Source organism: Rousettus aegyptiacus, unplaced genomic scaffold (genome assembly GCF_014176215.1).
Source record: "Rousettus aegyptiacus isolate mRouAeg1 unplaced genomic scaffold, mRouAeg1.p scaffold_m13_p_3, whole genome shotgun sequence".
Lineage (NCBI taxonomy): Eukaryota > Metazoa > Chordata > Mammalia > Chiroptera > Pteropodidae > Rousettus > Rousettus aegyptiacus.
Window position 1 is genome coordinate 128,110,707 of NW_023416306.1, and position 15,525 is coordinate 128,126,231.

General features: G+C 37.6%; 1 protein-coding gene and 2 pseudogenes across 3 annotated transcripts in view; 2 read left to right on the forward strand and 1 right to left on the reverse strand.

The window, feature by feature from the left end:
- FAM81A (family with sequence similarity 81 member A) overlaps positions 1 to 15,525 on the forward strand; it is a 72,897-nt gene that overhangs the window by 40,561 nt on the left and 16,811 nt on the right. For all 3 annotated transcript variants that reach the window (XM_016126950.2, XM_016126951.2, XM_016126952.2), the window contains exon 4: positions 9,405 to 9,523. In XM_016126950.2, the coding sequence (XP_015982436.2) occupies positions 9,405 to 9,523 (119 nt within the window). The remainder of the gene's footprint in view (positions 1 to 9,404; positions 9,524 to 15,525) is intronic.
- LOC118601285 lies at positions 8,248 to 8,366 on the forward strand (annotated as a pseudogene).
- On the reverse strand, positions 13,413 to 13,531 carry LOC118600689 (annotated as a pseudogene).

Sequence of the window (15,525 nt, forward strand, 5' to 3'; positions counted from 1 at the left end):
AAGAAATGTTTTTGCATTGTCTAGCACAATGTTTGGAGAAAAATGTCATGAATGCTTATTATGTGAATACATGCCCAATTCAGAGTGAAGCCCATTGCTGTTAGCAAAAGGACTAGACCCTGAGGTCATCTATACAAATAGTATTCCCTTTCAAATGAGACATCTGAGGCCCAGGCAAAGGAAAGGACTTGTTTGAAGTCTTAAGACCAGTAAGTAGCAGTGCTGAGGTGGCAACGCAGATTGTTAAACTCTAAAAATATACTCCTTTCACTTTTCTACTTTGCCCCTTGGAAGTTCTTCTAGAAGCCTGATCTTAGGTAACCAACTCTCAAATGTGACAGGCAGTGCCATTCAGCTATTCTTTGCTTCCTGAGTATTTCTACCCCATCAGGAAGAATTTCTTTGTGAAATTATGTAATTCTAGCTTTAGTTTCCACTGAGTTCTTCCCTATCCTGTCATTCCTTTAATGCAAGTTCATTGAACTGCTTTGATAGAGTCATTAGAAAACATACCTAGGAATCCAAACTCATTGATCGTTTTGCTTTAAGATGTGTTTTTAACACAATTTTTCTTTAATGTATTTCTTGAAGATGATTTTTAAAACAATTTTCAATGAAGTGAGTTTTAATTTCAATTCTACTGTTTTTCCATCTGTAACACATTTTATATAATGATTATTCTTGCTTTAAAAGGCAGCACTTTTTCCATTTACATATATTTTTGTAGTGTACATTTTGGCAAATGAAAAGATGATTTCCATTGTAGAGAGAGAAACTTAGTAAAATCTAACTCTGGTAAAACATTTACTTTGCATATATGAGCATTTACTTTTTTATGGCTGATAATAACTATATATCATTATGAAGTAAGAGAAGGAAGTTTGGAAACTTAAGAGACTCTGGTATGAAAAACTAATTATATGGTCTTATATGTATTACGAGCCTAAGCATGTTTACTCAAACGTAACCGAGATTAGGATGTTAGATGAAACATCAAAATTACCACATCGTAGCCAAAATTTTTTTAAAAAAATGAAATCATGGTATGGATTAAAATTTAAAAATGCTAAAAGGTAGTCTTTATAAGTAATGTAAAATTGGGATGGTATTATGCAAGCAATATTTGCAAATTTAAAACAAAGAGGTGTGAAGATATTAAAATTATATTTAAATGACATGAAAAGTATGTTTTTTGTCTGTAGATTCTTAATGAATTTCTTCTATAAATTGCCTAATTTTAAAATTATTTTTATTACTGGTCTATTACACATTTCTCAGTTCACTCAGTGAAACTGTACTGGATATCTGTTTGTAAAAATCTGTCTCTGCAGGTGATTTTGTATTACAAAACTAAAACTGAAGCCATTCTCAACATATAAAGTTCACTCCAGGCTCCTGACGGAGCTCATCAAATTGAGTTATGTTACTACTACATCTTGGTAAATTTGCTTAGATAGGTCTTTCTGATTCTCTTCCCTGTAGCTTTAAACACAGTTATTCACAGGAAGAAAAGTAAAATATATTGTCAAACCACTAGCCTATGTGATACTCAAGAGCTAGAACTAAGTCTCAATTTTTCTATTTTTAGCACCTACCACAGTGTCTTGCACATAGTAGGAGCTCAATAAATGTTGCATAATCAAAGCCTCCAGGGTCCTTGGACTCTCCAGAACCCTGTAATTATTGCCCATATTCCATCGGTAGATTCCAATGTCAAAACAGATGACTTATATACTAATACACAGTCGGTGCTTGATAAATGCTAAATGAAAGAATCGATTGTTTTAATATATTCTTACCCATTATCTCCATTGGCAGTTTGCCTTGCAATGTGGAATACGTTATCAATTATTTATTCCTCAGAAACTTTCCACAAATTATTGTCATCATTATAAATTTAGAAGAGGTATTGTAGTCAACTATGAATTTTACATGTCTGAATTATCCATACTGTCTCCGATTTAAACTCTTATTAGTCCCTGGAGGCCAAATCCTGACAAGCAGGCCATGGCTCTTTTGTTGGTGGTAAGCTTTCCCTTCCAGGCCAATCTGAAGGCTTGGAGAAGTGGTTGGGACCCCCATGTACCCTTAGATGAGGGCTCGATACAGTTTTGCATAACCCAACTGAGTTAAAGCCAACACCCCAAGCTAGTGGAACCTTACAAAGCCTGTACATAAGGAAACCAGTAAGTCTGCAGATTCTAACCAGCCAGGTAGCAGAACCCATTGCTCTAATTGGCTAGATAATACATAATTTGCTAGTTTAATAATTTGCAAGTGGGTTACTGAAGAGTTTCCTGAACTCAAGTGATGAGTGTAGAGTTAGGCTTTATTAGCATATTGGAGCAGAGGTGTTACAGTGAAGTTAATGCATAATTGGGTAGGCTGCCTAGTGCAAAGATTAAAAAGCCATGTAGAGAGATACTATCTTACGAGGCACTGCCCTGCTGAAGTTCAGTCTTTCTCGAGGTGATATTGGAGTTACACTTTCATTTCAAAATCCTCACAAATCTAGGAAGAATCAGAGAAGGAGAAACATGGAAAGCCGTTTCTTTACTGGTCATTCCTAGGCTACACTAGCCAGTCTGGGGAGGTGAAACCCCTGACATGGGCCCTTTTGACCTTTGCGTGAACAGTGTGATGTCGCACTGTGGGGCTCGCACGGGGGTGCCGTTCCCTACTGTCTTTGGGAAGGGAGCTTCTTTAAAGACAGGCCATATCTTAGAAAAAATAAGTGAAGACTTGAGATGGTGACTGGCCTCTTCTCTCTGCTTGGGTGAAACATGTTATTGTACGATTTAGGCCACGTATTTACCACTCTGCAGTCTTTCCTGCTGCCACTGAGCTCCCTGAAGGCAGGCCCGGTGCATAGTAGGCATGCAGGAACAGTTTCTTGAACTGAAGTGACAATAATGGAGAGTCGGTGATATACTTATATAGGAACCTTTTTAAAGTAAACACATCATCATATTGCATTGTTCTAAAATGACAAATTAGGGAACATTACTAGCTTTGTAGAGCAATTTTTTCCCTAAGGCTTCATCATAAAATTCCTTTAAATAGTAAGCTTTCCGATGCCTTCTGTTTTCACATAACTTTTCAGTAATGTGAACATTGTGTTACGCTTTTTTGTATAATGCAAAAAAGCACTTCTAATATAATATTTTACTTATCTACATAAGAATTCTGAAAGTTAAGTAGGCTTTTCTTATTTCTAAGCATTAAAACATACACACATACACACATTTTTTTCATGTTATAAACGTGTTGTAAGCCCATTGTGGAAAATACAAAAAGGTGGAATTAACCATAATCCCACTCTAGAGATAAACGAAATGTTAATATTCTAGTGTTACTTTCTATATATCTTATACACAGTTGGAATTATGCTGTAAATTTATTTTGTGCCCTTTCTTTCTACTTAATATTAAATTTTACAGATTTTCCCCTTGTTTTGAAAGCCCTCCATGGACCTCTTGCCAGTTGCATAATAATGTACTATGTAGATACTTTGTAAAATACAGATGTTTTATAAGGTATGTAGATTGCACTATGAAGACATTTTTGTGCGTATATCTTTGTAATTTTTCTTATTTCCTTTAAAATTAATTCTAAGAACTAGAGTTACTGGGTCAAAGATTATGAACATTATGAATATATTTTGATGGATCACGCTTTGAAAAAGTCGTATCAGGAAGGATCAACAGTATATTTTCGATTTGTGATAGACATTTTAGTATTATAAATCAAAAATATTTGCTTCTTTAATAGGTGAAAATGGTATGATTTTTAAAATTTTAAATTGTAAATAGACTTTATTTTTTAGAGCAGTTGTAGGTCCACAGCAGAACTGCGTAGAAAGCACAGAATTTCTGTATCCTCCTGTCCCCACACGAATACAGCCTTCCCCACTATCGGGATTTGTACCACAGTGGTGCATCACATGGCATGATTTTTATTTCCTCTTGCTTTGCTTACTAGAAAGGTTGACTTTTTGAAAAAATGCGCTGTTCATTTTTTGATCCTCTTTTGTGAATGGCTGTTCATTTTCTTTGCTTGGTGATTTTTTAAGATCGAGAAGCAGCTCAAATGGAATGATTGGTTCGAACCCTTGTCCGTGTCTAATGCAGTGTTTCTCCAGGAATCGTCTGCACCACAACTGCCTTTCCAGGCCCGTTTCCCAGCTTTGGTTCTTTGGCAGTAGGGCCTGGATCTTGTGTGCTTAACAAGCCACCTGGGAATCCTTACGTACTCCAAAGACATCTGAAAACCCCTAGTCTTCAGCCTTATTATAAAACTACAAAAAAAAAATATGTCTTACATTCTATTAACTATAACCAATGAGTGTTACTTCCTATTAAAAGAGAAAGCACACACCAGCGCCTTTTCATCAGTGGGAGAGTGTCAGAACCAGATTAGTCAGATCTGAAGTTTTCTTGCAAGAATGTGTTGAGATGACTAACGTTTTTTTTTCCCATTCACAGGTGTAACTGGTTTGCATTCTTCTTAATAGAGCAGGTTCATTCAGAAAAACTGGAAACTATAGCAAATAACAGATAGATCTAGCAGTTCCAAATTCCCTTCAGCGAAGTATTTTTTTTTTTTCTGTTACTGCCACTCCATCTATACTGGCTCTAACCAGGTTTCCAATAAGGAAAACACAGAATCTTCATATTCCTAATTCCTACTTTTTACCAGAAAGTTTGAAAATTCTAAATAATGTAAGTGCACTTTTCTAAATGTAGATTATGCTTAAAAAATAGCTGAGGAAAGGGAGGACAAAAGCAATTTGTGCAAACATAATTATATTGCCTAATGCGGCAGTCCAGTTTGGACTGCAAATTGTCAGTATATCAGAAATCATCAAATTTCTAGAAATAAATAGTACAAGTAGATACACATGAATGTATCCTTAAGAAACCTCTAGATAGGTGCAGGAGTTAATGGGAAGGTGGTCATTTAGTATGCCTGCCTCTGCTGTTCCCATTTCCTGTGTCCCCTTCCTGAACAGCTGGGCTAGGCAGGCAGGAAGGCCCGGAGAGCCAGCAGAGACCTAGGCTGGGAGAGCCTGGGAGTGAGATCCCAGACCCTGTGGTACAGGAGGCAGAGAGGGAAGGACAGTGTCACTGCCTCGCAATGTGTGACTGAGCTGATCTCCTGTCCTCACTGAAGAGGAGGTGGGAGTAAGGAGGGGCTGTTGAGGCGGGCTGTGTCCCCGTTGACTCCAGGCCAGGAGGGCTGTCGAGAGGCTTCCTCCTGGCACCTCACCTGGACGCAGGCCATGTACTCTGACAGGCGGTGCACTTCTAGCTCATAAGCTCCTTCCATTACAGCCAGGACCACTTATTTAATCTTATCCCAATGAGCAGAGAACAAAAAGAAATGTCACACCTAAGGGGACCTAGCAGCCAGAGGGTGGAAGAATAAACACAGTCCTTAAAACAGCCCAAATGAAACAGGAAACAGGTTGACTTTGAATGAAAAATAATTAGGGCATGTTATGGACTGAATGTTTGCATCCCTCCTCCAATTCGTATGTTGAAATCCCTAACCCCTGGTGTGATGGTATTTGGTGGTCTCCCCAAATTCATACGTTGAAGTCCCTAACACCCAATATGATGATATTTGGAGGTGGGGCTTTGGACAGCAATTAGGTTTAGAGGAAGTCGTGAAGGTGGGGCTCCATCCATGGTGAGGCTAGTGCTCTTATAAGGAGAAGAAGAGAGACCAGAGCTTCCTTTTTCTGCTCTGTGAGGACACAGCAAGAAAGCAGCTGTCTGCAAGCCAGGAAGAGGGCTTGCAACCATGATGGCACCCTGACCTCAGACTTCCCAGCCTTAAATTAAGAACTGCTAGAAATAAGTGTTTGTTGTTTATAAACGACTCGGTCTGGTATTTTAGTATAACAACCCCAGCTGACTAAGACAAGGCACATAAGGATATCCGGGTACAACACAGAATTTCTTCTGTGAACTTAAATTTTTAACTCAGTTGATGAACTAGAGACAAGGGTGGTTACTTTTATGAATTGAATTAGTTGCCTACAAGACAGAGTAGAAAAAATGGTGAAATATCAGAGCCAGATACAGAGAGAGAATAAAAACTGTGAGGAAAAATACACAAGACTTGGAGGATAGATCTAGGACACCCAGCATGTGAATAATAGGAATTCTAAAAGGAGGCAAAGAAACAGATGGAGAAGAAACAGTAGTTACACAAAAGAAGAAAATTTACCTGATTTGAAAAAAAATTTGAGACCACAGATTGAAAAATTCACCGAGTGCCAGATAGAATTGATTTTTTTTTACAAAAAGAGGCACAATTAGGTATGTTCTAATAAAATTCCTGAACTCCAAAGATGAAGAAAAAATCTTACAAGCTTCTAGGTATAAGGAACCAAAGTACTTATAAAGGAAGACACATCAGATTTCCTATCAATCTTCCAATCTTCACATTCACTGAGGAGAAAGAGCTTTAAGTCAAGAATTCTATACCCTTTCAATTGATCACTCACCCTTCAGAGTGAAGGAAGGATGATTATTGACATGGCAGGGATTCAAATAAGTGTTTGTTGTTTATAAATGACTCGGTCTGGTATTTTAGTATAACAACCCCAGCTGACTAAGACAAGGCACATAAGGATATCCGGGTACAACACAGAGCTGTTCATCCAAGTGCCTGCTCTGAGGAAAATGCTAGGGAAAAGACTCTAACCAAACCCAATGAATTTGCACAGAGACCCTAAGATGGAGAAATGAAAAGGAGAAGCACAAAGACAATCAATCAGTGGTCCCTAAGAAAAGACCTATGTCATTTCATGTAAATAGAAGTGCCTGGGACTAGGTCATAGAGGTGCTAAAAAAGAAAAAATATATATGTTGAAATAGAAGAGAGATTCTCTAGCCAGAATTCTAATCGCAGCATGGTTATTTTAGCAGTCTAGTTGGCGTAGGGAAGGGCAAGAGGGGAGAAAAGTAAAATTCATTCAAATATGTCATTTGGGCTTGAAGGGAGGGTGAGTGTGAAGGTGGTCTGAGTGTCTCATGCTGGGGAGGAGGAGCAGTGCCAGCACAGAGCCTGGGGTAGATGGTGTGTGTGGTTGTGAACACTGGGGAAAAGGGGGTAACCATCCATCCGTGGAATAGCGGTGTCCAGGAACATTCTCCGGTTAGCTGGGGGAGGAAAGGCAATCAATGGTAACCTGATTAAACCAGTCAAAATAAGGAAAAGGAGACAGGACACAATAACAAAAAGCAACATAAATCGTAAATATAAAGTGAGATGAAGGTATGAATGGAAACAGACAAAGCAGCTTAGTGTCATGATTGAGAGTACAGTTTGTGGAGCCAGACTCCCTGGTTCAAATCCCAGCTCAGTTACTTTTTGACTGTGGCTTTGGGCCAGTTACTTAACTGCTTAGAGATTTCACCCCCTGGCAAATGGGGATGATAATATTACCTCCTTCCTGTTGTGTTACAAAGATTAAATAAGTTAACATACCTAAAGCACTTAGAACAAAGCCTGGTGTACAGTTAGATCAAGCAAGTATTTGCTTTATTATTTATAAAGCCTATTAGCAATCTTAATATTAGGTAAGGTGAAACTTGATGTTAAAAGCACTAAATCAGATAAAGAAGGTTATTATATAATGGTTATAGCCTCTTATCATAAATCTGTATGTGCCAAATAAAATGGCAGCTAAATTATATATTAAAAATGTGAGAACTTGATGAAAATATTTTACAACGGGAGACTTCATAATACCCCTTTCACAGCTGGAGAGATCCAATAGACAAAAATAAATAAGATCTAGGAAAAATGAATAATGGAATCAGCAAACTCAATCTAATAGACACTTTTGAGTCTTTTGTTCCTTGAATAGTTTTTTGCATGCAACATTTTAAAAAATCAATCATGTGCCACAAGGCAAACTTAATACATTCAAAACATTAAATATATTACAGAACACATTTTTAATCTTAATTCAATACAATTAGAAATAAATAATAAAAATGATAAGAACACTGAACCACTTGAAGATGTAGAAATGCAATTCTAAGTAATTCTTACATCAACAAGGAATTCAAAATTAAAACAATAAAAAAGAAAATACTTCATACCCAACCTATAGGCACAGAAAATACTGTACTAGTAAAAAAAAAAAAAAAAAAAAAAACTTCATTGTTACGGAAGAAATAATAAAAATAAAGGAACTTAGTATTCATCTTCTAAAATTACAAAAAAAGAGTCGATGGCCATGCCACCCTGAACATGCCCAATCTTGTCTGATCTCGGAAGCTAAGCAGGGTCGGGCCTGGTTGGTACTTGGATGGGAGACCACCTAGGAATACCTGGTACTGTAGGCATTAAAAAAATAAAAGTAAAAGAAAGAAAGGAAGTGTGGATTAGAGCCTCACCTGTCCCAACGCTGGCGAAAGAAGTCCCTCTGACTCTGTGAATCTATTAGAAATGGACATATCACTTCAGCTGTTTGTGCCTCACTTCCTGGTTGGTAATATGGGGATCCTGAGTGTCTCCTTCGCAGGGGTCCTGTGTGAGTTTGACTCACGTCAACACTGCCTACTACACACTCAGTAAACCCCAGGGATATCCTCATGACCTCCATCATTCCTTTGACGATGTCGCAGGATGGTTGCTCCGCAAGGTCATGCTTTTATGTTGGGTCACTTAATCGTCAAGCAATTCTACTTTCATTTTGTGTCTTTCCTGTGAGACCCATTCTGCCATTCCAGTTTAAATATTATCAAGTAAGTACTAGAAAGATTAGCGTTTGCTGTATTTGCTGTGTACTAGACATTGTGCTAAGTGCTTTATATGCATCATCTTATGTAATATTTATAGTGGTTTTAAGAGTATGGTTACCATTTCTGGATACAAACGAGGAAAAGGATGCTCAGAGAAGTTTACACATTTGCTCACGATCACACAGTAGGAGGAACCAGAATTTGGACCTGTTTGTCTGATGCCCGCCTCCTCTCCTTGCTCTTGGTTTATCACTTCCTAAGAAATGTAGAGATTGTTTATCTAAAACAAGAACTGTCAAAAAATAGCCCGATTGGGGACAGAGCGCTGAACGACATACCAAGAGTTCAGGGTCCTGGTCTGGGCTTTGCCTCTTCCTGAAGATGGAACTCCATTGAATTATTTGACAAGACTCAGCATTTTTATTGGTATATTAAAGTACTTGGTACAGGTATAGTTGCTAAGATCTCTTTCTAAGCCGCTGGTTTTCTGTTTATAGCAGGTGACTGTTAAAAGGAGCCTCTTATGAAAGTATTGAAGCTTATTTTTGCCAAAAGTATAAAATGCTTTTGTGGCATCATGTAAATTCTCAAATGACTCCCTTGTGGGTTTTTTTTTGTGTGTGTGTGTGTGCTTACCAGGTACTTCAGGAGCAGATCCGTGCCCGGGACAACATCAGCTATGGAACTAATTCTGCCTTAAAGACTCTGGAGATGCGTCAGCTCTCCGGTTTGGGAGATCTTCGAGGGAGAGTGGCAAGGTAAGTGGTCAGATGTGTGGGACTCCACTCCTTGAAAGCCAGAGTAAACTTCATTTTAGTGGGGAATATATTCATGAAGACGAAAGCAAGTTCTTTGCGTTCTTGTAATTTGTGCCTTCCTGTGCCCGTAAATCAAGCAACGGGAGTCAGACCTGGTAATGCGCATGCCACGATTGCATGTGCGTCTGCAGTTAGAGTTGTGTTCGCAGAAGGAAATCATAGGACAGTTCAGCTGATCTGTGCCATTTGGTGGGGCAAGACTATGTTTATTGACTCCAGTAATATGAAGTTGAGACATATTTTGCATGCCTTTTTTAAATATCATTTTTTGGAAATTCATTTTTTATTTTTCAATTGTGGTTGACATACAATATTGTATTAGTTTCAGGTATACAGCATAGTGGTTAGACATTTATATAACCATTTATATAACTTATGAAGTGATCACCACAATAAGTCTAGTCCCCATCTTGCACCAAACATAGTTATTACAACATTATTAACTATATTTTAATTTTATATTCTGAAAGTATTGGTCTGTGATAGATTGGAAATTTTAAAAAGAGCTTTTTCACCTCAGCTGGTATAAAAAGTGCTATTCTAGGCCTCACTACTGAAATTGTGCTTGGTGGACCCTGGATCCGCAGCATCTGTGTCACCTGGGAACTTGTTAGAAATGCCAGCAGTCCCTAACGTATTTATGGGCCTCTTCTGCCCTCTGCTGCTACTAAGAGTCAAGTGCAAGTCTACATAGGAGCTGTGGAGCTCATAAGCAATTCGAATCAGCCTGAGGTGAAGTTGAGAGTCTGCAAAGGGTGGAAGAAAGGTGCTCACAGCAGCCAAGGCCTCTTTGGAGAAGAGAGCTATAATGTGAAGGGGTATTTGTGCAGGCAACACCTGAAGGGCCTTGCATGCTGCACACGTGTCTTCGGGCCTGCTGGATGAACATCAGTCTGATAGCCCAGAACTCCATGGATTGAATAGAGGCCTGGTTTATCACTCCTCTGTGGTTTTCTATTCTCTTCTGAGTGAACTTCAGCCCCCCTATTATGATCCTTGGGCACGGAAACCCTGCTGACCTCCTCACCTCTCTTTACCCTTGCACTGCACCTTTCAATAGTGATCAGCTGCTTGTTATTTCCTGTGTAGGCCATGCCCTCCTATCTCTATGCCTTTGCGCATGCTGTTCTTATACCCAGCATGCCTTTCCCCCTTCTTTTCTAACTTCTAGTTGGCCTTTAAAATTCAGCTCAAACGTCACCTCTTCCAGGAAGTCTTCCCTGATACCCCTAGCATTCTCTGTTCTACTGAATATTTCTTTTGTCTTCACTGTCTTGAGGTGGAGTACCATCTTTTATTTTTGTAGCCTAAGTGTCTGGAACAGCCCCTGGAAAACAATAGATACACAATATATGCTTGTTTGGATAAATGGTCTAGAAAATCACTGTAATAAGATGGAAAAAAATTTGAATTCTTTTTGTGAAGATCTGCTTAAAAGAAACCCCAGCTCTGTTGTACTTCTTAGAACAATGAGGAGTTAAAGACCTTCAGAGCTGCAGAGCAGAGTAGGGGCTTCAGAAGAACTTTGAGGCTCATCCTAGTCACTCCAGTTGCAGATGAAAATTAGGTGAGGCAAAGTATGTAAGAGGCTTAGTGCAGTGCATGGGGGGGGGGGTGGCGGTGAACATACAGCAAACGGAGCTATTACTGTTACCTCAGGGACAGCAGCAGTGGAATTGTCCTCAGCAGTGAAATCATCCTGGTTCAAATTATAAAATGGAGAAATTGTTTCGAAATACTTTCAGCAATTTAAAATTTTTCCTCTGCAGTTTTTTAGTAGCTTCTCTACCCAGCTTTTTTTTCTCTGTAACAAATACTTTTTACTCTGAAACAATCAAAAACATGTGTTGTGAGCATCATATATTTTTGTTTTGTTTTATGGCTATATTTGTCTTTCCCCTGTAACACTAATGAGACTTTGATTGTTGAAATAAACTCATGTAAAACAAGAGTTCTTTGGCAAAGTGTGGACTTCTTGCATTGATTATGTATATTATATCGAAGGAATATGTATGAACTTTTTAAGTGATATTCTTAAATTATTAGTCTGCTGTATTATTTCAGATTTTATTTCACAGTGTTTTGGTTCTATAGGTGATATAATTGATAGGAAATAGGCCCTGATACCTCCCTGGGAGATCCAGCTCAGAGCGCCAAAGGCAAATTCTCTATGGAAGTGAGAAGTACTCTTACCCTCAGTAAGCATAGCACACCCTAAAAAAGGCTGTCTCATAGTTTCCCATTTCTCCCTAAAGCAGAGCTGAGAGTTTAGCTTTCCTATTCTTACTGGAATATTTGGTTCATTATTTGGCCCGTCTTCTTCACATCCACTTTCCTCTAAAAGGTCTGTTTGCATGGTGTTAGAGCCTTAGAGAATTATCTGTATACTGAGACAAGTGCACAGGTTTCTATAAGGTAAGCAAGCCCAGGTGCAGAGAAAAAATAAATGGGACAGCATCGGAGTAAAGATTTTTGGCTAATATAAGTAACACTGTTATGAGCATTCAGTACAAGTTTTTGTGTGGCCATATGTTTTCATTTCTCTTAGATATATATATACCTAGGGGTATAATTGTTGAGTAATACCATAACTCTGTATTTAACCTTTGGAGAAAGTGGCCGCATCATTTTACATTGCCAGCAGCAGTGTATGAGAACTGCAGTTTCTCCACATCGTCACCGACGCCTGTCTGTCTTTTCGATTATAGCCAGCCTAGTGGGTGTGAAGTGGCATCTTGTTGTGGTTTTGATTTGCATTTCCCTTAATGACTAATGGTGTTGAACATCATTTAATGTGCATATTGGTCATTTGTATCTCCTCTTTGGAGAACTGTTTATTCAGATCCCTTGCCCATTTTAAAATTGGGTTATTTGTCTTTTTATTACTGAGTTGTAGGAGTTCTTTATGTATTCGAGATGCATTTCTCTTATTAGATATCTGAATTGAAAAAAATTTCTCCCATTCTGTTTCCTTTTCATTTTCTTAATTGGGTCCATTTGGTTCTTTAAAAAAATATTTCTCTTTATTGATATTCTTTATTTAGCAAGATATTGTCATTATACCTTCCTTGACTTTTTAAAGCATGTTTCCTTTATTTCTTTGATCATCCTGTATTTATGCCTGCCTCGAGTCTTTGTCCTTTAAATTTGACATCTGTGCTCTCTCACAAGCAGCTTCTTTTGTCTGCTTTTCCACCCTGCGTATGGTTCGCATTTTTCTGTTTCTTTGCATGTCTCAGAATTTTTGGTAATAACTGGACATTTTAGGTAATATATGGTTGCAATCCTGAATATTGACACATACCCCTGAGTTTGTTTTTGTTGTTGTTTGTTTGTTTGTTTAGTGACTTGGCTGGAGCATTTTATTGCTGTCTATTTCCCTAACAATATGAAGCTTCTTCTATCCCTCCTCAGAGGGTTCAGTCACCCTGTGATGATAATGGTTTTAGCAAGGCTCCCTTTGACTGTCTCTTTTCCTGAGCTTTTATTAAGCTGCCTTCCTCTGTGTGTGTTATACCCAAATCTTAGGCTCCACTAATTGCTGGCAGATTGCTTTACTGTTTTTGACAATGCTCTGGAACATAAATTGCTGTATGGTCTGATTCAATTATTGCCAGCACTTATGAGCTTAATGATGTATATATACAATACTTATGTGTGTATGGGCATATGTACACATATATTATTATAATATGGAAGATGAGCAGCTTAATTTTTAAAAAATTTTTATTATTTTTATATATTTTTTTAGGTGAGGCAACCCTTGGTTGACCTCAAAGATTATAAGGACCTTGTCAGCTTAAAATCTTTTATTTTAAAAAATTTTTTATGCCTACAGCACCTGGTCTTCCTAGGAGGTCTTGCATCCAAGTACTAACCAGGCCCGATCCTGCTTAGCTGCGGAGATCAGACAGGATTGGGCTTGTTCAGGGTGGCATGGCCGTAGACGCAACTTAATGTTTTAAATGTCATTGCTTTGGGTGTGCTGTGCCACCATGTCACAAGCCATAAGAGAAGTTCTGCTTAAGCATGTTGCTCAGGTCATACCTGTTGCTAGACCTTTGGGACCCTGCTGAGCTTTTGACCACCTGCCCTGTCATCGTTTATCTGATGGCTAAGCAATAGAGTCACTCTGCCAACTGATGGCCATAACCAGGAAGTGTACCTGGGAGATAGCTTCTCAAAGGCTGGAAAAGGGAGAATTTGGAATGAGTACATTATTGGTTCATCTGTAATATAACACATCAAGGATGAAATAGAACAACTGACCAGATTTATTTCCAATTCTTGTTTAATTAAAGTTATTGAGCATGCACGCAGCTATGTTAGAGCCCTGAGGCTGTCTTTCATGAGTGTTTTTTGAAAAAACAGGAATGTTTTTGATCCAGTACTAGCTGAAATAGCAATATCGCTTTCCCCTTTCTGATATATATATTACGTATAATAATTATACATACATGTATATGTAATTCCAAAGTTATAAAAATGTGAAGATTCACCATTACTTAATAATTTGTTTCATTTACTCTATTGTTATTTCATCTGTGAACTTCTTTTTCCGAAACATTCGAGAGGAAGAATTACATTGTTTTCAACATAAGAAAACCAGAGTTGATTTCACTGGGTATATTTTCTGATGGGAGGCTGGGAGGCTTTGGTATCCCACCCTGTCTCCCTCCCTGCCCACTCTGCTTCTTTATTTATAAAAGGTGCACAGTGAAATATACTGGTAATGAAAAGAAAAATAGAGACTCACCAGTCCCATCTCTGTTTTACCCTTTAGAGGTAACTAACATTAATAATTTGACGTCTGTCCTTTCAGACTTTTCTCATACATAGTTATAAAATAATAATTTATCATTGATTAATATAATGGTTTGCAGCATAATAATTACCTAACAGTGTGATTTTAATTTTGCAAAGTTTTATTTTATTATTCTGCAACTTAAGTGTTTCCGCATTACAGTATACTGTAGGCCTCCTTCTAATATGCACATAGGTCCAGCATACTTTTTAATTGGATATAGAATATTCTGCTACATATATGTACCATAATTTAATGTATTTAACCACTCCTATATTAATGGAAATTTATGTGGTAGTATTTTTGTTTTCAAGTGAGGCACAATACTGAATCCAAGCTATAGCTAGTGAGAAGAGTGAGCCACGAGCTTCGGGATAATTTTGAGATCTTTCTAAATAACTTTTTCAAACATAATCTGTCCCTTGAACAGCTTTGTAAAGATGATGTAACTGGTCTGATGTGGTCATACCTGACAGTTCCCATCCAGTAAACTTATATTTAAATTGGAAAATAATGCCTTTCTATAACATTTTTGTTTTTCATTGTATGTTAAAACCTCAGATTTGCACAAGTATGATTTAAATAATATTTTGCTAAAAAAGTCACGAACTCCAAATTAAAAAGAAGAGTCTGTATTTGGTGTCATTTTTAACCATTATTTGTAAAATGAAGATTTATGAGGACTAAAGGAAATATGTCAAATATCTTATGCAGTACATGCTACAGCATAACTATTCCTTATATTCATTCACAAATATTTATTGAGCTTTTGCTACATGTAAGGCAGTGTGCTAGGCACTAGAGTTTTAGTGATGAAAATGAGTTATCATCCCTTTTTACACGCAATTTATATTCTACCTAGCAGGAGAAACAGACATTAAATGATTTACTGCAAAATAATTATTTAATTTCTCTTATGATTTGGATAATTTAGTTTGATTTTTCTTTGGTTACAGTTTTGTTTCTTTGGGGTTAAAACCTAGATTGAAAGGTACATACAAAGAAACATATTCACCTTTTAAGATTTGGGATATATACTGCCAAGTTACCCTCTAGAAAGCTTGTAAATTTTATTTTCCTACTTGCATTCTACAAGTTCCAATATTGGGCCTTCATATGAAAAAAAATTCTAATACAG